This window comes from Carlito syrichta, unplaced genomic scaffold (assembly GCF_000164805.1).
Source record: "Carlito syrichta isolate Samal-C Ts95f unplaced genomic scaffold, Tarsius_syrichta-2.0.1 Scaffold309295, whole genome shotgun sequence".
Lineage (NCBI taxonomy): Eukaryota > Metazoa > Chordata > Mammalia > Primates > Tarsiidae > Carlito > Carlito syrichta.
This window is the reverse complement of record NW_007253391.1, coordinates 273,232-292,964: the sequence shown is the minus strand read 5'-3', so window position 1 is coordinate 292,964 and position 19,733 is coordinate 273,232. Positions and strand designations below refer to the sequence as shown.

The following is a 19,733-nucleotide window of genomic DNA, read 5'->3' as shown; positions in this document are numbered from 1 at the left end:
AATTAATGTTTTGTACGTTTAGAATACTAGCTTTATGTAGTATGTTTGATCTAAATTTATTGTTTAAAGAATTTTGACAAGTTTGTGTGTGAAATCTTTTGGATTTTTAAACATTGCTATTTATTCTAAAGGTGCTTTAATGACAAAAGTGTAGTGTATAATTTTTAAGGCTAAAGTATAATTTTAGAAATGTTTGAAATATTTTAATAGAAGTTAACTTGAGTTGAACTCTAACTGTAATATACATATTGTTTATTTCTAGGTCATTGTAATATTTGAGCTCACCTTTTTATAAGAATTATATTTTGTTTGGTCATAGGCCATAAGTAGGGAAGAGGTTTGATTTTTAGTAGCAAGGTAAAACCTAAGCATAGTTATGAAGTAGGCTCAGTTTTAAAAATTCTTTTCTCCTTCTTTTTTTCTTTAAACGTTGTTCCCATTCGTTCCCTTTTCCTATCATCCTTAGGTCCCATAGCCCTGAAGTTGTCCATCCAGCAAACCAAGGCCAGGTGGCTGTTATCCAGAACTTGCCATCTAATTTCCATTCGTTTAGTATCTTGTTTTCACCTGAATTTCAGAAAAGAGTTCTGAAAATAATCCCCACAGAGATGAGAATGACTGGTAATATACAAATGTGTCAACTCCCAAGAAGCAGCTTAATTATAGTTAATTAATCTCATTTTAGTATTTCTAGGAGATAAATAGCCTGCATGGTTAATTCTGTTTATGTTTAATAAAATTTATTGTTTATCCTTCCTGAATATTAAGTACCTTCAGTATTACTAGATTAGTCAGTTCAATTTGTTTGAAAAGAATTGCCCCAACTTTAAGTGGAGTATGTAGGTAAGGAAAATAATGATGAAACAGAAAAACATGAGAATTGTTTTGTGCTCATTTGTCAAAATTCTAATGCATCTTTGGTGATTAATATGCTGGTGGATAATAGTTATTATATGTACTAAAGTGAATTATTGATTTTAAGAGAATAGGAGTACACTAAAATTCTGAATTTGAAAGGCACGTGGAATATAATTTTAATTCTTAGGGAGATAAAAAAAACTTCAGAATCTTGCCGAGTCACTGCTGTGAACTCATTTATTATTGTTGACTGTGAAAACAGATTTGGTATTTAAGCATCCTGAACTCTGGATTCTTGTTAAACCAGTGTTTACTATACAGAATGTATTTAATTTTTGTGTAAATAAATACTCATTTTTTACAGTGGAATATAGAGCTCATATTTTATAAAACTTGTGTTTTGCAGATCATTTTTTGATCATTCAATGCATAGTGCATTGCCCCTTGGAATATATTTGGCAACCAAATTCTGGATGTATGTTACGTGGTTCTTCTGGTTTTGGAATGATATCCTTTGGTTATAAAGGTCATATCTAAAACAAATTTTGTTTGGTACAAATGTTTAATAATAGTTTGACATTAGGGTTGAACTACTCATGATTTGCTACTTTTTAATAGTGTCCTAGGAAAATAAGTTAACTAATATAAATGCTTTTAATTTTTTCATATTTAATAGATTGCTTTTGAAAGCTGTTTTTAATAATAACATAAATAATAATGGCTATCATTTATTGCGTGTTTAAACAGCATTCTTTTAAGTACTCATTTAGTCCACATCCTGTAAGTTAGTATTGTTATCTCCATTTTATAGATGAGAAAATTTAGGCTTAAGGAGCTCAAGGCCACTTACCTGGTCTCTGATAAAGCTGGAATTGAAACAAGTATTTATCTGACTTAACATATTCTTCTAACCTTTCTACCAAACTCTGATGTTTATGTTTTAGTATTAACTGTTTTCTCTAAATATTTTCTTAATATCACAACTTTTGTTGTAGGTTAAGAGTTAATCTTCTCTTAAAGATATTTAATCTCTTTTCCTTCATGAAAAGCTTATAATGCTGTATCTTCAAACATTTGCTGACTTCAGTGAATTATCAGTGTAATATTCTTATTTTCCCCCTATTTTTAAATGTTATTTTTTAGAGACAAGGACTCTCTCTGTTGCCCACACTGGAGTGCAGTGGCCTGATAATAGTTCACTGCAGCCTTTTAACTCCTGGGCTCAAGCAATCTTCCTGCCCCAGCCTCCTGAGTAGCTGGGACTGTGGCATGTGTGCAGCATGTGCCACTACGCCTGGCTAGTATACTTTTTAAAAGTAGTATAATTTGAAATTGTGTATGTGTGTGCATATGTACATATCAAAGAAGTAAAGCCAATGTCATTCAAAAATATTTTTATATAGAGAAGGTCCCCGTACCTTGAGAGGCTGAGGTGAATGGATTGCCTGAGCCCTCGGATTCGAGACCCGCCTGGGCAACTTGGTGAGACCTCATCTCTACAATAAGTCAAAAAATCAGCCGGGTGTGGTAGCACGCGCCTGTAGTTCCAGCTACTTGGAAGGCTGAGGCGGAAGGATCGCCGGAGCCCAGCAGGTCGAGGCTGTGGTGGCCGGGAGCGGCCGCTGCCACTCCAGTCTGGGCGACAGAGTGAGACTCCAATTCAAAAAACAGAAAGAAAAGGTCAGTCAGCAAGGCAGACTGATTTATAATAATAATGGCACATTTCATAAATGTCTGTTAATTAAATATTTTTTCGAAACATTACCACAAAAAATGTATAAGATATATTTTAAATGGTATGTAATTTTTGGTGACTTGTAACTTTTAAACAATTTTAGTTAACACCTGCTTCACTTCACAGCCTTGCATATTATAATATTGTATTCTTATTAAGTTGCCTTGTGTTTTAGTTGAAAGACAAAATATACTTACTTTATTTTTCAGACCTGAGTAGCAGAATTATAACTATATTTGTAATTCTTATATTTTTACTGTATTATGTAATTATTTTTAGAAAGTATAGTACTTTAAATACTTTCTTAGTGTAAGTATCACTGAAGTTCTTCCATGGGGCAGTTTTCACTAGCTAATTCTGGCCTTGTATTATATTCTGACTTAAAAAATTGTTCCTTAAGGATTTATTAAGCATTAGAATTGCCATATTGGAACATTTAGTATCAGTAAAACAGATCTGCTTGTTTTCATTACCTCATTTATTTTAAACTTATGAAAAGCACTGACCTCTGAAATTACTTTGGTATTCCAGACATGTTTTCTAACTTTGTTTCCTAAATAGGACATTAAAATTTATGTTCAAGGAAAAAATCTGATTCATATCTCAAAATTGTCTTAAGATGTTTCTGTACTCCTAATTTATTATGCTTAAGTGATGAGAAGCAGGAAAATTAGTAAATTACCAAATAATGGAAATGTAAATACTGGAGACTATTATACAGTATAATTTGAAGTTTTTCCTTTTTTTCTTTTCTTTATTTTGAGATAGTATATAATAGCTATGCAAGTTTTCAAAGCTGGGGAATTGAGAATACGCGAGGTAGATTTTGAAGGGAAGGCCAGAAAAATCAGGTCTATTTAATGTAACCTAATTGAATAATTCTGCCTTTATAATGGATTGGTATATTTTTTTAAATGCATTGAATAAATTACATTTGTTAATTTAGTTTTTCAAATAAAAATTGCAGTGTGAATATAGTAAATTTTATACTTACTTGTCTGTAAAGGAAGGATGATAGTAGCACTGTCTCATAGAGTTATTGAGAAATGAATACTGGAGGACATGTAAAAAGTGCTAAATATGTGACCATTTATGCAAGACTTTTACAACCAAAGTTTATATCCAAATGGATTTTAAATGTGCATTCATGGTTTCTTTTATTTGAATGTTTAGATATACACGTAAGTGATACTCATGGAATGTGGAACAAAATCACAAATAACTTTAAATTCTGATGATCCAAAGAACATTCTTATACTTTTCTTATGTTATAAAAAGAACTATATCTCTAGGCCCTATGCGACTTTTGGAACTATTTCTTTTTCCAGTATTAAACTTCTGAGACCAGAGAGAAAATCATAAGAAACCTGTAGGAAAAGAATAGAAAAGAGCACAGAATAAGTTATAATGGAAGCACAAAATACATTAGGGAAGAGCCACAAGGCTCATGATTAAGGTATTGATTATGGTACCTAAAGACAAAATGGTGGCAGCTTTTTGGGACTACTTTTCTTGATGACTTCAGCCTCTTTTCTGTTGCTTCTGTGACTTCATGCAATTCATGGCTACATATGTAATTAAAACTGATTTAGACTGGTTTTGAAAAATAGCATTATAGCCGGTTTTCATTATTTGCAGTAGTTATATACTATAAAGTCGCTGCAAGCACTGAATTAGAAAATATTGAACCAGAATTCCTAAGGGAAATACAGGGTAAGGTTCCTACGAGACTCTGGTCACAGCATTTTCATCAGCTGACCAATACATAATCTTGTTTTATATATGTTTCTGTTTAAAAAATGTTATTTAATATACTGTATATTGTTGACTCATTAACATTGAACTCACCGCCGAGAACACTGTAACTTGTGTGTTTTCTCTGTAAGGCACATCACAGCCTCTTTGTCTATTATGTATTTATTCAGACATGTTTCTTTAAAAACAAAGTTAGAACTGCAGTTCAAAATAGGCATCAACTACTTCCAAGTAGATTAAAGAGTTAAATGTAAAAAAAAAAAATTCTACAAATATTTAAGCGAATGCATTAATGATAAATGTTTAATCTTTAATTGGAGAACTTTCTAAGCATAAAAGCATACATATGCATTTAAACAATAAGGTAGCTCTTTTGCTTCTTAAATTGGCAACATTTAAAAAAATTGGCAATGTTTTTTCTTTACTCAATACTAATACAGTTGTACTAATCAAGCAGTCATGTGTTGCTAATGGGGTTATAAGTTGGTGTATCTTTCTGGAAAATAAATCCAACAGCATAAAGGTATTTAGATAAACCAAGCCTAGTCATACTGTTTCCATATGTATTGAGTTAGAAAATTGAATTGAGTACTTTGGGGAGGCAGAGTAGCACAGGTATCAAGAGCCTTGTGTTTTTTTTTGTTGTTAATTTAATTTTAATTTTATTTTTTATTTTAAAGATGCGGAGTACAATTGAGGGTTAGGTATACAAATGTTCATTATGCAGATACCCTTGTTGATGAGGTATGCCCCCCTCCATCAAGAGCCTTGGTTTTAATTTGTTCTACCTCTCACACGGCAGTCTGGACAGCTCTGCATCTGTTCTGTTTTATCATCTGTAAACTGGGGATAATGGTGGGATTTATCTTAGGGTTCTTGTGCCACTTAATTGGTACATAGTTGGTGATTAATGTGATACTTATTTTGTTAATCTCAATAATTAAATACATTATAATTTCAGTTATGATTAAAATACAGAATACCAAAATTTTAAAAGATTATTTCTGGGTTGTAGAATTATTGTTTTTGTCTTTATGCCCTTTTAGTGCTTTCTAATTTTCTCTAATGCTTAACATCAATCCTGAAAACAACAATGCTATTTGTAAAGTGCCTATTTCAGTTAGATTTTTAAATTAACATGGTTAACTTATTGCTAAAGCTAAGTTCAAGCTACCATTCGAAGATACCTCTTAACCATTAAAGAGCAAACAAAGAAATTATTTAAATTTATCTGCATTTGATTTCTGAGTATCCCTTTTAAATATCTATTCATGTATTGAACTGCCTGCCAGCCAGCCCCCTGCTAATCCAGGTCCTCAGAGTCTAACCTCTTTATTTACATGTCAGCCCTTTTAAAAACCGTTGTAGATAAATAAAGGTGCTGGCCCTGAATAATGCCAGGGTTCAGCATTCTTTGCACACCTTATTCTCGAGAGCCGATGTTGAAACAGCTGAAACTTTGACTTCTTACTTACCCAGCTGGCTGAACCAGTATATTTTGTGGAATAAAGATGGTAAAGGGCAGGGGTAAATAGGGGATGGAGAAAAAAGGAAAATAGAAATCACTTTTGAATGTGACTGTTGATAGTTAATAAATAGTCATTTCCTTCTTCCCTCTGTTTCTATTATATTTCAAGGGGCTATTTAGTGTTTTGGTATTTTCCCCAAACAAATGTAGGATGATTTCATTCAAGAAGCTGTTCTTACTCAGTTCTTTGTTTCTGTGAAAGATCACTCAGTATTATAGACTCTAAGTCCATCCAGGTTGCTGCAAAGTTCATGATTTTGTTTTTCTTTATGGCTGTGTAATATTCCATTGTGTATATGTACCACATTTTAAAAATCCAGTCCTCTTTTGATGGGCAGCACGGTTGGTTCCATGTTCTTGCTATTTGTGAACAATGCTGTGATAAACATACGTGTGCAGGTATCTTTTTTATAGAGTGATTTGAGTTCTTCCAGGTATATTCCCAGCGGGCGGATTGCAGAATCATATGGAAGGTCGAGTTTTAGAACTTTTAGGAATTGCCACAGTTTTCCACAGAGGCTGTACTAGTTTGCACTCCTACCAACAGTGTAGAAATGTTCCCTTTTTGCCACATCCTCTCCAGCATCTGTTGTTTTTTGAGTTATTGATGATGGCCATTCTGACTGGAATTAGGTAGTATCTCAGTGTAGTTTTAATTTGTATCTTCCTGATGACTATTGAGGCTGAACCTTTCTTCATGTATCTGTTGGCTGCTCGTATGTCTTCTTTTGAGAACTGTCTGTTCATATCTTTTGCCCATTTTGTAATGGAGCTGTTTGTTTTTTTCTTTTCAGTACATTTGAGTTCCTTGTAGATCCTAGATGTTAGACCTTTGTCAGGCACAGAGTTGGCAAATATTTTTTCCCAGTCTGTGGGGCTGTCTCCCCATAAGTGAATCTTGAACAACTATAGTAATACGATAAGAAAAGGATTGACAATAGCGGGAAACTGGGGGATGGGGTGGGGGGGAGGGCGGGGAGGTGGGATTGGCAGTAGTGGGAAACTGCCTGGGGAAGGGGGGCACACCTCATCAACAAGGGTACCTGCACAATGAATATTTGTATACCTAACCTTGAATTGTACCTCACAATTTTAAAATTAAAAAAATTTTTAAAAAGAAGCTGTTGTTTTTCTGTTTGTGATTTATGAGAACTATAAAGAATGTGTACACATAATAATGTTGAAAAAATCTTCAAAATTCTGGTAGGATACATAAAATCTTTAAAAAGATCTTTGAGTATAGCATTGTTTTATGTCTCAGAAATGTATTCCTCTAGCATCATTGCTTTGTTTTTTGTAATGTTATTTAAAGTGGTTTTTTATTATTCACTTATATTTATAAATGCCTAGTGCATTTGTTATATTTTTATGAGATATAAAAATGTGAACATAGAAACTGTTTCTATTTTAAGCAAGTTTATGAATATCTCTTGTGAAATTAAGGTAATCTTCAGTGTGTTCAAAAAAAGCAAAGGAGAAGAAATTTTTCTTTTGGCTTTTTTATAGGTAAAGACGTCTTTTTAGTATATATCTGAAGTTTTTGGTAGCTATATGAAGATTTTCATACATAAACATAAAATATATGTTAACAACTTTGTTGAAATAAATATTGCTCATTTGAAAGTAAAGTATTCGTTGGATTTTTAATATATTCACCATCTTTTTAAGTATCAGATAAGTTGACATCATTTAAAGTTTATAAAGAAGTCACATTATTTATGAAGGGAAACCCAAGAAAACCCAGAATTATTTTTTGGAGGGGCAGGACTCTTATAGTACAGGATTCCCATGGTGGGGAAATGTTCTAGGAACCCATCGGTATCAGTGTAGCAGCAAGTGTTGTTGTGAAAGGCTACATTCAGCTTCAGTGAATTTTTTTGGGCAGTTCTTACAACACATTTGCCCATTTCATCATGGGTGATTTACGAGCACACCTCCCCTACCACACTGAAGGTTGAGCAGTTTTTGATAAAAAATGACAAGACTCCATATCCCACCCTTCCTATTCACCTGATCTTACCCCAAGTGACTTTTGCTTCCCTGGATGAAAAAAGTCCTCAAAGGGTTTTGCCAATGTGGAAGAAGTGAAACAATATGACAGAAGCACAGGCATCAAAACTGACGAGTTTAAAGACTGTTTTAAGTAGTGGAAAAAGCATCTCAATAGGCGTATTGCATAAAATGGAGAGTACTTTGAAGGTGACTGAAATTTAAACATGAGAATAAATGCACATTTATTTATAAATAAATTCCAGGGTTTTTTTGGTCTCCCTCATAGTTAAGAATATAATGGAAAAATGTATTTTGATGAAAAACAGCTTGTATGCTTTTTGACTGGTGTTTTCTTTTGTGGTGAAATTTTATATAAGTTTTTACATAGTAGTGACTCATTTGTCATTGCTTCCTTAGATTCCTTAACTTTAGGCACATCTCAACTTTTTATTTATCCATCTTCCATTCCTTGCCAATAGTGTCGCACTTTTCTACAATTTTGGAAAATCTTGGAAATCAGATCCAGGGATTATTAAAGCTACAGAAGAACAAAAGAAAAAGGTAGCAAAATACAATCTAAGTCACATGTGTTTAACTGCCAAATTTTTAGTATTTATGGATTAGAGTAAAAAGGAAGTAACTATCATTTAGAATATAAAGAAGGTTTAAACTAAATTAGATTATGTATATTTTATTTGGTGCTCTCCCTTGATGCTCTGATGATACCTGTCCTTACACATCCATGACATTTTATAATTACATATTTCTCTCCATGACAGGGCTATGGTGATTGCTTTGAGGGGCAAATCCAATATCTTAAACATGTTTGTAAATCCCCAGGTAATAACGTATATTCAGTAGATGTTTGCTGAATAGCTGTATGAACTAGAAAGCCAGTAAGTTGGTTGGTAGTGACAGATTACCATTCCAACTACTGAAATATCTGTGTTCATGACCAGGGCATTCCTTTCCTATAACCCAGGTACTTAAAGAGCAGTTTTATAATCTAACTGTTGTTTATTTAGAGAATTGGACTGGTGATATTTTAGAGTATTTTAAGAGCTGTTTTATCCAGCCTCTGAAAGCAAGTCTTCATGAATGATTCCTGTCCACAGCAGACTAAGACATTGGCAGATTGTTGTGGTCCAGTCCACCTTTCTCTAGGCTACCTAGAAATTGCTACCCTCATGTTCTTCAGTATTCATTCTAGATCATGAAATAGCCATAAACGAACAAGACATTTTATTTCTTCTTTTGAGCTGAAAACACTGATGAATTAAAGATGAGCATTATATTTATTGATTTATGGTGATGGCAGAAGGGTTGGTGAGAGTGTTAAGTTTTGAATAAAATACTATTTTTTTAAATTCACAGACAATAGTTGAACTTGCAGAGACGGGAAGTCTGGACCTCAGTATATTCTGCAGTACCTGTTTGGTAGTATTTTCTTCTTTGTTCTTCCCTTTCTTCTCTTCATTCCTGACAGTGGTGTAGCATAAAGAGTGTGGGATGTGGGAAACAAGAGGAATTTCTTTCCCTTAACACATTTTTACCCGCCCCCCCAATACCATTTAGACCAGGAATATTCAACCCATGGCCCACAGGCTGAGGTGAGTGGATTGCCTGAGCCTGCGGGTTCGAGACCCGCCTGGGCAGGTGAGACCTCATCTCTACAATAAATCAAAAAATTAGCCGGGCGTGGTAGCACATGCTTGTAGTTCAGCTACTTGGAAGGCTGAGCGGAAGGATCGCCGGAGCCCAGCAGGTCGAGGCTGCGGTGGCCGGGAGCGGCCACTGCACTCCAGTCTGGGCGACAGAGTGAGACTCCAACTCAAAAAAAAAAAAAAAAAGGTTTTTGTTTCTGTGCTTTATAGTGGATAACTTACAAGATTAATATTCTTTTCTTAATGTTTAGAATGTTTTAACACACTGCTGCTCCTCTGTGAAACAAAATCAAGTATGCAGTGCTCATATACTTGCCATATGACAAATTATATATAGTCACTTAGTACAGATAGCAGTTTCATTGTTAAATATCTGATGGCAAGGACAAGATACAAGATTTAGTCTCACATTGTAATATAAGTGTTTTATTATATTTTTATTATATGTTATCATAACCCACTTATTTATGGATAGATAATTCCTTGTTATAAAGAACATACCATATTATAAAATGATTCAAATTGACAGAGCAGTCATCATTATGTGAGTATGCTCTACTTTTATAAATAGACAACTTCCTGAGAAGACACATGCAGATTGAAGTTTTCTTAAAAAGTTAATTACTTTGTAAGTGAACCAAGGAGACTGTAATGTTCAGGAACCTTGAGACCAAGTCATACCTTTACTGGTCATTGTATTGTTCAGATTTTTGGCTACTGTTGTCCAAAGGGAACATGTAGCTGAGGGTTGGCGGTGGTTTGATATATCCTACTGCTTTCTCCTGAGTAGATTTAGTCTCACATCTGTACTGAAGAATAACTCACCCTTTTCTTTGGTCTACAGATGACTGTAGTAGATGTAAGAACTGTACAGTTCAACTATACCTTTTCCTTGGTAAATCAAAAAAGTGTATACCCTTATGCAAAATAGTGGGAAAATGGCAGTGCTTTTGTAGAAACATGAGTGAAGTATATTATAACTTTTATTCTGGCATGAGCTAATGACTCTAGCTCTTATCATATATCCAGCATTGGCAATGCCAGCCCTTTAAATGTCACCAGTGAGTTCTTATGTTCACTTGACTGATTTAGAGTAATGTAGGGTAAAAAGCATTTCAAAACATGCAAATACAAATTCTTTACTGCCTGTCAAGAGCTGAATAATGGATATTATGGGTTTTTTTTTTTTTTTTCAAGAAATAGCGACTGAGCTTCTAAGCCTATTTTTCTCTTTTCTTAGACATGGCCATCCTTTCAGTAGGGGAAATGCTCTCCCTTAATCTTAGGTCGCAGAAGGCACTTCATTAAAGAGAAATAGATATGTGCACTTAATGGTTTTGCTGGATTTGTTGATTTGGGAAAGACATGTATTTTATTATGACTTTGTTTCTTAAAAGTTTCTTTTGTTCGTTTTCAACCTGACCTTTTAATAAGGAACAGTTTTTGTTTTATTAAAGAGCAACCAGTATTATGACCATTAATCATAATGAGACATCATTTAGAAGCCTAGAGAGTAGTATGTTTTTATTACTCAGAAACTTGAGGGTTGTGAATTATATATAGTATCATTCATCACAGCATCACATTGGTGTTTGATTCTTAGTTTCCTTTTTTAAAATTGATGGTTCTGTTTCATTCTTAGGAGTTTATATTCTGGGGTAGGCTTATCCTTTTAGTCCTTGTTGCAGTTGAAGTTAACAAAACAATGGTGATTTTTCTTTGGATTCGTTCATTTGGAAACCTTGATATGATCTTATTTTAAAATATAGTTTTATTGTTTTATAATTGTATTTTGAGAAGATAAATGTTCATATTTTCTCTTCTAATACAATGTCTTTCATAATCCTTTAACGTGCTTGTTATCAGATACGGAAACCAGTGAGGTCCAAACATTGTGGTGTGTGTAACCGCTGTATAGCAAAATTTGATCATCATTGCCCATGGGTCGGTAACTGTGTAGGTAAGTTATAGTAGTAACTTACCTAAATATTTTAAATTTAGAATTTATAAATTAAAATATAAATAAATTCTAAATTTAGAATTTATATTTTAATTTCTCAATATATCATTCATTTATTTTAGGTGACTATTAAAGTACAGTGTTAAAGTAGATAGTCGAAAGTTATTCCTGCACCCCTCATTTCCTCAGTTGTCTTCTGGTTAACAAAACAGCAACTCAACTGAGAGGGGAAAAAAGTTACAAAGCCAGTGTCTGAAAAAAATTGATATCATTTCTTTATCAGTTCTCTCTGGTGCCTACTCTTTGTACTTTCTCAATGGGGTAACAATGAATTTGGTAAAGAGACATTATATGTATATTTAGTTAAAATAGAGAAAGCAAAGCCATAACATTTGAAACGGTATTATACGCAATGGCAGAGAGGAAAGACAGGTAGGAACTGCACATACCTCAGTGTTCAAGAATGGTGTGGTCTGAGGAGATGAACTTAGAGGTCTGAGATGGCCCTGGAGATTTTATGAGGCAACAGAAGGTAACTATTATAAAGATTGTATAACTCTGTCGGGGAGAAGCCTTTGAAAAGCTGGATTACAAAATTTGTAAAAGGGCAGGGAAAATAAAATTGTTTTAAACCTCTCAAATCAGAATAGATTTAAAGGTTAGAGTTGTGATTTATTTGGGTCTTTGGGACGTGAACATCATTGCAGTCTTCATATCTGTGTGTGTAATTGTAAACATTCTTATTTTAATATTTTCATTAAAACATTTTCTTAAAACCATTTGGCAGAATAATTGATATGTGTGATTGTTGTCCCAGTTGTGCCATATCTTCATGGCATGCCCTCACAGGTGTATTACCAGTTGTTTTTTCTTAGCTGAAATACATTGCTTCTGTGTTGTTCTTTAGGTGCAGGCAACCATAGATACTTTATGGGCTACCTATTCTTCTTGCTTTTTATGATCTGCTGGATGATTTATGGTTGTATTTCTTGTGAGTACAATTTGTCTTTTTAAAACATTTGCATACTCAGATTACTCTTATTAACAAGTTATGCTAATGACAAAAGTCTTTTAACAAAATTATGGTTTGGGGCACCTTATGAAGCATGAAGGAAATAAATAGATATGGGTCTACAAATATGTTCAACATATACTATAAGCAAACAGTTATTAGTTAACCACCTTTAAATGCTTATGTCCTCTGAAAAACATGTTGGTTTAATAGGCTTTGGAAAGCTTCTGGGCAAAATACACCAACATTTTTCACATCACTTGCTTGCTCTAGTCTAGTAGTTTATAGATTAAGTAAGTGATCGTGCTAGTTCCGCTTTCTTACCAAACAGTTGGAAAAAAGTACTTAAAATTAAGCTTGTATAGAACATGAAATATTTTGAAAAGTAAGGTATAATTATTGCCTGTTAGAGAATATTAATAAGTATCAGAAGTTATCTCTGTAAGAGTAGGTTGTTATTCATTATCTCATATGAATTGAGTACATTAGAGGAAATGTTGAGTTTTTATTGCACTGAGAACACAATCTGGGAAGAGTTTAAATAAAGATATTAGTTACAATGCTGCTGAGCTTGGTAATACCTAACATAAAGTTGTCTTAGACCTGGTTTAAAGGTAAGTGTTACAAGGCAGTTTATTTCCTAGTCCTCTTACCCCCACCAATATTAAAAATAATCAGTGCTGTTGCCCTTATGAACAAAAAAGAGGCTAACTTCTCAGTTACAGAGTAACTGAAAGATTTGGTCAAAGAGCTTGACCTAATAGCCCAACATGCCTGAAAGAGAACAACTTTTCTACCAGTGACAATAGTACTTAATGACAGTAGGTTTCAAAGAGTAGGAGATTTTGTATTAGAGAAAGCCCAAGATGATTGTGTTGTTACGTGCCTCCCCTTCAAAAAAAAACTCACTTAATATATATCATCTTTGTATAAAGAAATGCTATTTTAAGTATTGTGTTTATTCAGCATCAATCACATAAAACTGTTTATTCTTTTTTTAAGACTTTATTTTTATTTTTTTTTTTTTTTGAGTTGGAATCTCTCACTCTGTTGCCCAGGCTGGAGTGCAGTGGCACGCTCACGGCCACCACAGCCTTGACCTACTGAGCTCAGGCGATCTTTCCACCTCAGTCTTCCAAGTAGCTGCAATTACAAGCATCTGCCACCATGCTCGGCTAATTGATTGATTGATTGATTGTAGAGATGAGGTCTCACCAAGTTGCCCAGGCTGGTCCCGAACCCGTGGGCTCAAGCAGTCCTCTTACTTCAGCTTCCCAAAGTGCTGAGATTATAGGCGTGAGCCACCAAGCCTGACTAAAAACTGTTCTTAAGATACAGATTTTTTATTTTTGTTTTTTAAGATTGGCTGTTGCTTTTCTATTTCAATATTTTTTCACTGATACATAGTGGGGTTACTTAAGAGCATAAAAATGTTTGCTAGAATGTTATCAATTTAAATGTAGACTATTAGAAAGTTTTCTCAAGGTGCCAGCATAAATGCCTATATGAGGTACTTAGATGATTATTGAGTAATGTGGGTCCTTCTTTTCTGGTTTTAGACTGGGGACTCCATTGTGAGACCACTTATACCAAGGATGGATTTTGGACATATATTACTCAAATCGCCACATGTTCACCTTGGATGTTTTGGATGTTTCTGAACAGTGTTTTTCATTTCATGTGGGTGGCTGTATTGCTCATGTGTCAAATGTACCAGGTATGGGCAAATGAATTGTTAGTGTACTAACTGAAAATTTTTTTTTAATTCCCCTTTTCCTTAAAAGAGAATGTATTATCTCTGTAACCACTCCTGCTTTCAAAGATTAATTTCATTTTTCGATTTATTTTTCCTTTCTGCCTTCCTCTTTTGCTCCTTCTTCTCATATTATGAACTTGTGACTTTCAATACTTTTCTCAACAGAAGATTTATGTTATTTATACCTGATTCAGATACATCCAGTTGGATATATGTGAGCTAAAATTGATTATACCATTAATTTTGTGTTCATTTTAATGGAATTTTATTATCTACAAGTATCAATATTCATCCAAAAGCTTTTTTTAAAAAATAAGGGTTCTTTAAAAGCTCATTCTGAAAGAGGCTGGTGGGGAGGTTGTCTGTGCACACAGTGTCTACCTCTCCATTTGTACAGAGCCAAGCAATCTGTTTTTAAATGCTTTTCACATTTAAATGGCTGCTTTTCAGAGTCAAAATGATATTATGTAAACTAGCTTGATGATCTCTGATAGAGAATCAAAAACAAGACTTCATGATTTTTCTCTTCATCCTACTCCCCTTGAGAATTAACTTTTTCCTTATATTAAATATCTAAGAAGTAATGGTTTACTTTTTTTTCCTCTTAGATATCATGTTTAGGTATTACTACAAATGAAAGAATGAATGCCAGGAGATACAAGCACTTTAAAGTTACTACAACATCTATTGAAAGCCCATTCAAGTATGTACATATTTATAAATTTAATATTTTCTCTTGTCATGTAAATTTTCCTACTAACAAAAATCAGTAATTGTCTAATGAATACATCAAAGAGAAATGTTTTCCTTAGATATGGCAATGGGACATGAAATAGGAGATATTTCTTTTACTTAGTGATGTGTAAAATATCTTTTAATTCTTGTTCAATTTAAGATTTCTGAAGAAATAGCAGTGGTTAATTATCATAATACCTAACATAACAGAATTCATCATATTAACTGTATATAAATTTGTGGGCAGTTTCTCTTGCCCATGCCCGCTCTGGCATGTCTCTCTCTCTTTCCCCTCTTCTTTCTCTAATAAACTTTGTTTAAAACTTTTTTAAAAATTGTGATATCTCTTTATATATACATATTTTCTTTTTAATTTTAAATTTGTATTCAGTCTGGTACTTAGAAACAGTTCTAATTACATGAAATATTTAAAACTTTGAGTTTATTCAAGCTACTACCAATTCTAAAGCTTCTGTGGTACTGTTAATTATGGCACACTCTGGAAAGCAAGCAGACCTTTAAACAAAAACAGACTTAGCTGGGTAGTTTTAAAATTCTCCGATAGGTGCAGTAATTAGAGGAGGCATAAAATGTCTGCTTTCCAAAGGTGTTACTGAAGTCCTAAAATTTCCTGAACTTATCCTTGACATTAACAAAAACAAACAAAAAAATTTCTCCTTTAGGTCCACTGTCAAATTCATGCTATTTATAATTATTTTTCAATTTTGGGGGTAGTTTCTTTTCTAAGAGCCACTAATCAAAGAAGTTTTGTGTTGTTTTTTTTTTAATTGAAAATTACATATGGAGTCAGGTGTGGTGATCTGTACCTGCAGCCCCAGTTTCTTGGGAGTCTGAGGCAGAAGGATCACTTGAGTCCAGGAGTTTGAGGCCAACATAGCAAGACCCTGTCTTTAAAAAAAAAAAATTGCATATGGCACAGGAAGGAAATAAATGTACATTTGCATAACTTTAAAATGTAATTATAGCCGGGCTCAGTGGCTCAGCCTGTAATCCTGTGCGTTGGGAGGCTGAGGTGAGTGAACTGCCTGAGCCCACGGGTTCGAGACCTGCCTGGGCAACTTGGCGAGACCTCATCTCCACAATAAATCAAAAAATTAGCCAGGCGTGGTAGTGCGCACCTGTAGTTCCAGCTACTTGGAAGGCTGAGGCGGAAGGATCGCCGGAGCCCAGCAGGTCGAGGCTGCAGTGGCCGAGAGCGGCCACTGCACTCCAGTCTGGGCGACAAAGTGAGACTCCAACTCAAAAAAGAAAAAAAAAATGTAATTGTATAATCCTTTAAATTAGCAAGAGAGAAAAAAAACCATTGTTGGTAAAGCAGTAGAGAAAGAAGGATGCATATATATTTTGAAGAGTTATAAATTGGTTAGAATTTTTAAGTTTAGAAAAAAATATATTCAACACCAAAATTATATTGAATTCATGTATTAAATCATGTGTACTAATTGACTTTTTTTCTTTTTGGTTATCATTTTTAGCCATGGATGTGTAAGGAATATTATAGACTTCTTTGAATTTCGATGCTGTGGCCTCTTTCGTCCTGTTATCGTGGACTGGACCAGACAGTATACAATAGAATATGACCAAATATCAGGATCCGGGTACCAGCTTGTGTAGCATCATCTTTACATATGAAGCATATTGCTGAGTGGTGCCTGAAAATGTGTCTGTCCGTGTCTCTCTCACACTCGAATCCACGTCCTTTGAACAAGAGCATGCTATGTGTAGGGCTAACGGTGAATTTTACAGTCTTTTTTTCAACACTTTTATTAACAAAAGTAAACATGGACAGAACACACTGCCATATCTGGGAAGACTAAAGATCTTCAAAAGAAGTTTAATGGTTCTTAGTGTGGAAATTCACAACATACTCAACTTTTTGGTTTTGTTCTCATATTTTTCACAAAAGTTAAACTTAACTCTGTTGACAGACTGGTATACTGATCAGAAATGTTCACTATTAACTAAAACTAAATTTGTAGTATACGGCTAAATTTCATGATGCAGTGCACTAAGAGTATTGCATCTAATTCCAGGAGCATTGTCTTAAGTTGATTGACTAGTATTATGTGCATTTTAGAATGTACATGTAAATACTGTGATGAAAATCATGTGGTTTATTAGGGTTCTACTGTAATGTCTTCAAAGGCAAGAGAAAATAATGTTCACAATAAAATGTGCTAACAATATTTTGTTTCTATCAGCTGTTGCAATGCTGATGTATCTAGTTCAGTGAAATAATTTGTAGTAACCTTGCTCTGAGGTTTTATGGTCTGATTATGAAGCACTTGCATGAGTATAGTAAGTCATGTTATTTTGTTCAAATTTAAAAGCCCTACTAAGTGCATGATACACCGCATAGAATGTATACTAGCAGATGCTATCCAGTGAAGCATAAATTAGAATTTAATTTGATGTTTAAACAGTTCAATTTTTAAGAGTTAAAGTGGTATTTTCAAGAAAAAGCGGAACAAGTAATGCAAAATTTTCAGTAATAGAGATACAAGGATATACTTCTTTTTAAATTCTGAGCTGCAAAATAAATTGTAGACAAAATAATGGAGTTTAGGCAAAAATGGAGCATGATCTCTGTACATAGCACATGTGAATACAAGAAAAACTAATGGTATATTCTGGTTTTTAAAAAATGACCTATCAGAAAGTAGAATTTAATTCCCAAGGTTATTTTAGTTTGTTCAGTATTGACTATGTTTTAAAACTCATTCTGTCTGAAACCATTTTAGAAAGGTTTTCTTACTGTTAAATATGATGCACTGATCAGTTTTTGTTGCAGCATTTCCATACCCTCACGGTGAACTCCTAGTCACTGCTTCCATAATACTGTTTACAGAGTGAGATTTGGTTTAGTCATCTTAAGTGCTGTAGTAAACTGTGGTTCGAGCAACCTGTGGGAATCTGTGAGAGGGAAGGGGGTGGGAGAGGGCAGGGGAAGGGTGGTCAGATTGATGACAGATCTGAGACCGTGTAAAGAATGTGTATCTGTATATAAATAATTTATCAAATAGTTTTCTCTGTGTCTGTATGTGTTAGTGTTTTTAAAGCTGCTCATTTCATTTTATCCAACCAAAAAGAAAAGGGAGATAACTAACGAGCTTCTAGTGATGTTCACAATTGCTGTTAATAGGCATTATACCCTGCAAGTTCACTGCATGTCTGATGCTTGGTAAAATTAGTATTCCCTGTAAAATGCAGATTTCAGGTATTCAAGCAATCTAGTGGTATACCCGCCCCTTGCCTTAGTAAGAGGAGCAGTGAAAATGTACATAGTTGATGTCCAGTATTTCCGAGTACCATTTTTATATAATAGATTCTCTGACCATAAGTCACACGTCAAACAAGATGACCCCTAGTGTATGTGCGTGTTTTAATATTAGAAAATTGGCATATGGACTTTATTTTTGAAAAGGGAAGAGGTGGGTGTGGGTGGCAATAGCATTGTGCCATTTTGTCATAGAGTGTGAACATTGGTTACCTTTACAAATGTCTGCTAGCTTTGACTACTAATTGGGGGAAATTTTAGATAATTTTTAAATTCAAAGTTATTTATAAAATGCTAGACTTTGTTTTAATTTTTTGTATTTTGAGCCACTTCCCATGAAGACTTAGTTGCAATTTTTATCAAGTACATTTTTATTGACAGTTAAAGACTATGGTGGTTTTTTTCAGAATTTGATAAGAATGTTGTTACCATGTTCTTTGTGGTACAATATTCTTTTCAGTGCAAAAGAGAGACGCCTTTCAGTTAAATAGACACAAAAACCTCTAGATGTCTACTTGCCTGGAAAATGTTAGCAATGTGAATGCTTTAGTAGTAACCATCTCATAATTCAATTGAAATCTAGAACTCAGAAATGGTCAGCTGGTCAGGAGCCAACCGTGCAGCAGTATACCGTCTGTTAATTCTTCTGTAGGTCCTATGTGTGGAGCCAACTAAACCCAGTTCCAAAGTCGTGCACGATGGGAACATTTTGGAATTAATTCATATCAGCTTAATTGGATACTTTTAGCAAATAGGAACTTAATTCTCAACTCTGAACATGAATTACTTCTTTGAAATTTTTTTGTTTGTTTATATTTTTGTTGTTTCCAGGAATTTATTTGAAATATTAATAGACGTAAAACAGCATCATTATACTTAAGCTATGGATATTTTTGTTTTCTATTTTCTTTATTTATAACTGTGCCAAGTATTATTTTGCTACTTACCGTGTTACTCTGTGGAAAGAAAAACCTGTAAAGTGTTTAATAAGTTAGCTCTCCTTATATAAATTAAATCTGTCAAAATTTTGTAAAATATTAATCAGAATAAATACTGACTCTTAAGTGTGTGCTTGTTTATGATTTCACTCAGTTCACTTTTTGAAACCGAGATGGGGCACCTGTGGTATGAAAGGATTATTCTATAGATTTATATTCCGGCCAAGTGGCATAAGACTGCAGGAATTTGCTAACCTAAAAGGTGCTGCTAGTATTATTCTTTTAAAAATCTCCAGTTCTGTGTGTATGCATGTGTGTATATGTAACTAACTTTTTTTAATAAAGAGAAGAAATTTTTCTTTAAGAATTTTGAATTCCATGGAGTTAATTAGGATCCCAAGGGACTGTGTGAATCTCTCCACGTTTTATATATAAGGATTTGTAAAGGCTCTGCTGTAAAATATTGCAAAACGAAACCTGCCAAACATTGATCTTAGGTCCT

At 33.9% G+C, this 19,733-nt stretch overlaps 1 protein-coding gene across 1 annotated transcript in view; it reads left to right on the top strand.

Annotated features, from left to right (window-relative positions):
• The window catches only part of ZDHHC17 (zinc finger DHHC-type containing 17), a 77,700-nt gene extending 58,403 nt beyond the window's left edge, over positions 1-19,297 (top strand). Inside the window, exons 10-17 of the mRNA XM_008067140.2 lie at positions 1,265-1,365; positions 8,305-8,429; positions 9,243-9,305; positions 11,399-11,492; positions 12,400-12,483; positions 14,064-14,221; positions 14,869-14,963; positions 16,492-19,297. Of these exons, the coding sequence (XP_008065331.1) occupies positions 1,265-1,365; positions 8,305-8,429; positions 9,243-9,305; positions 11,399-11,492; positions 12,400-12,483; positions 14,064-14,221; positions 14,869-14,963; positions 16,492-16,630 (859 nt within the window). The 3' untranslated portion in view covers positions 16,631-19,297. The remainder of the gene's footprint in view (positions 1-1,264; positions 1,366-8,304; positions 8,430-9,242; positions 9,306-11,398; positions 11,493-12,399; positions 12,484-14,063; positions 14,222-14,868; positions 14,964-16,491) is intronic.
• The last annotated feature ends 436 nt before the right edge of the window (positions 19,298-19,733 follow it).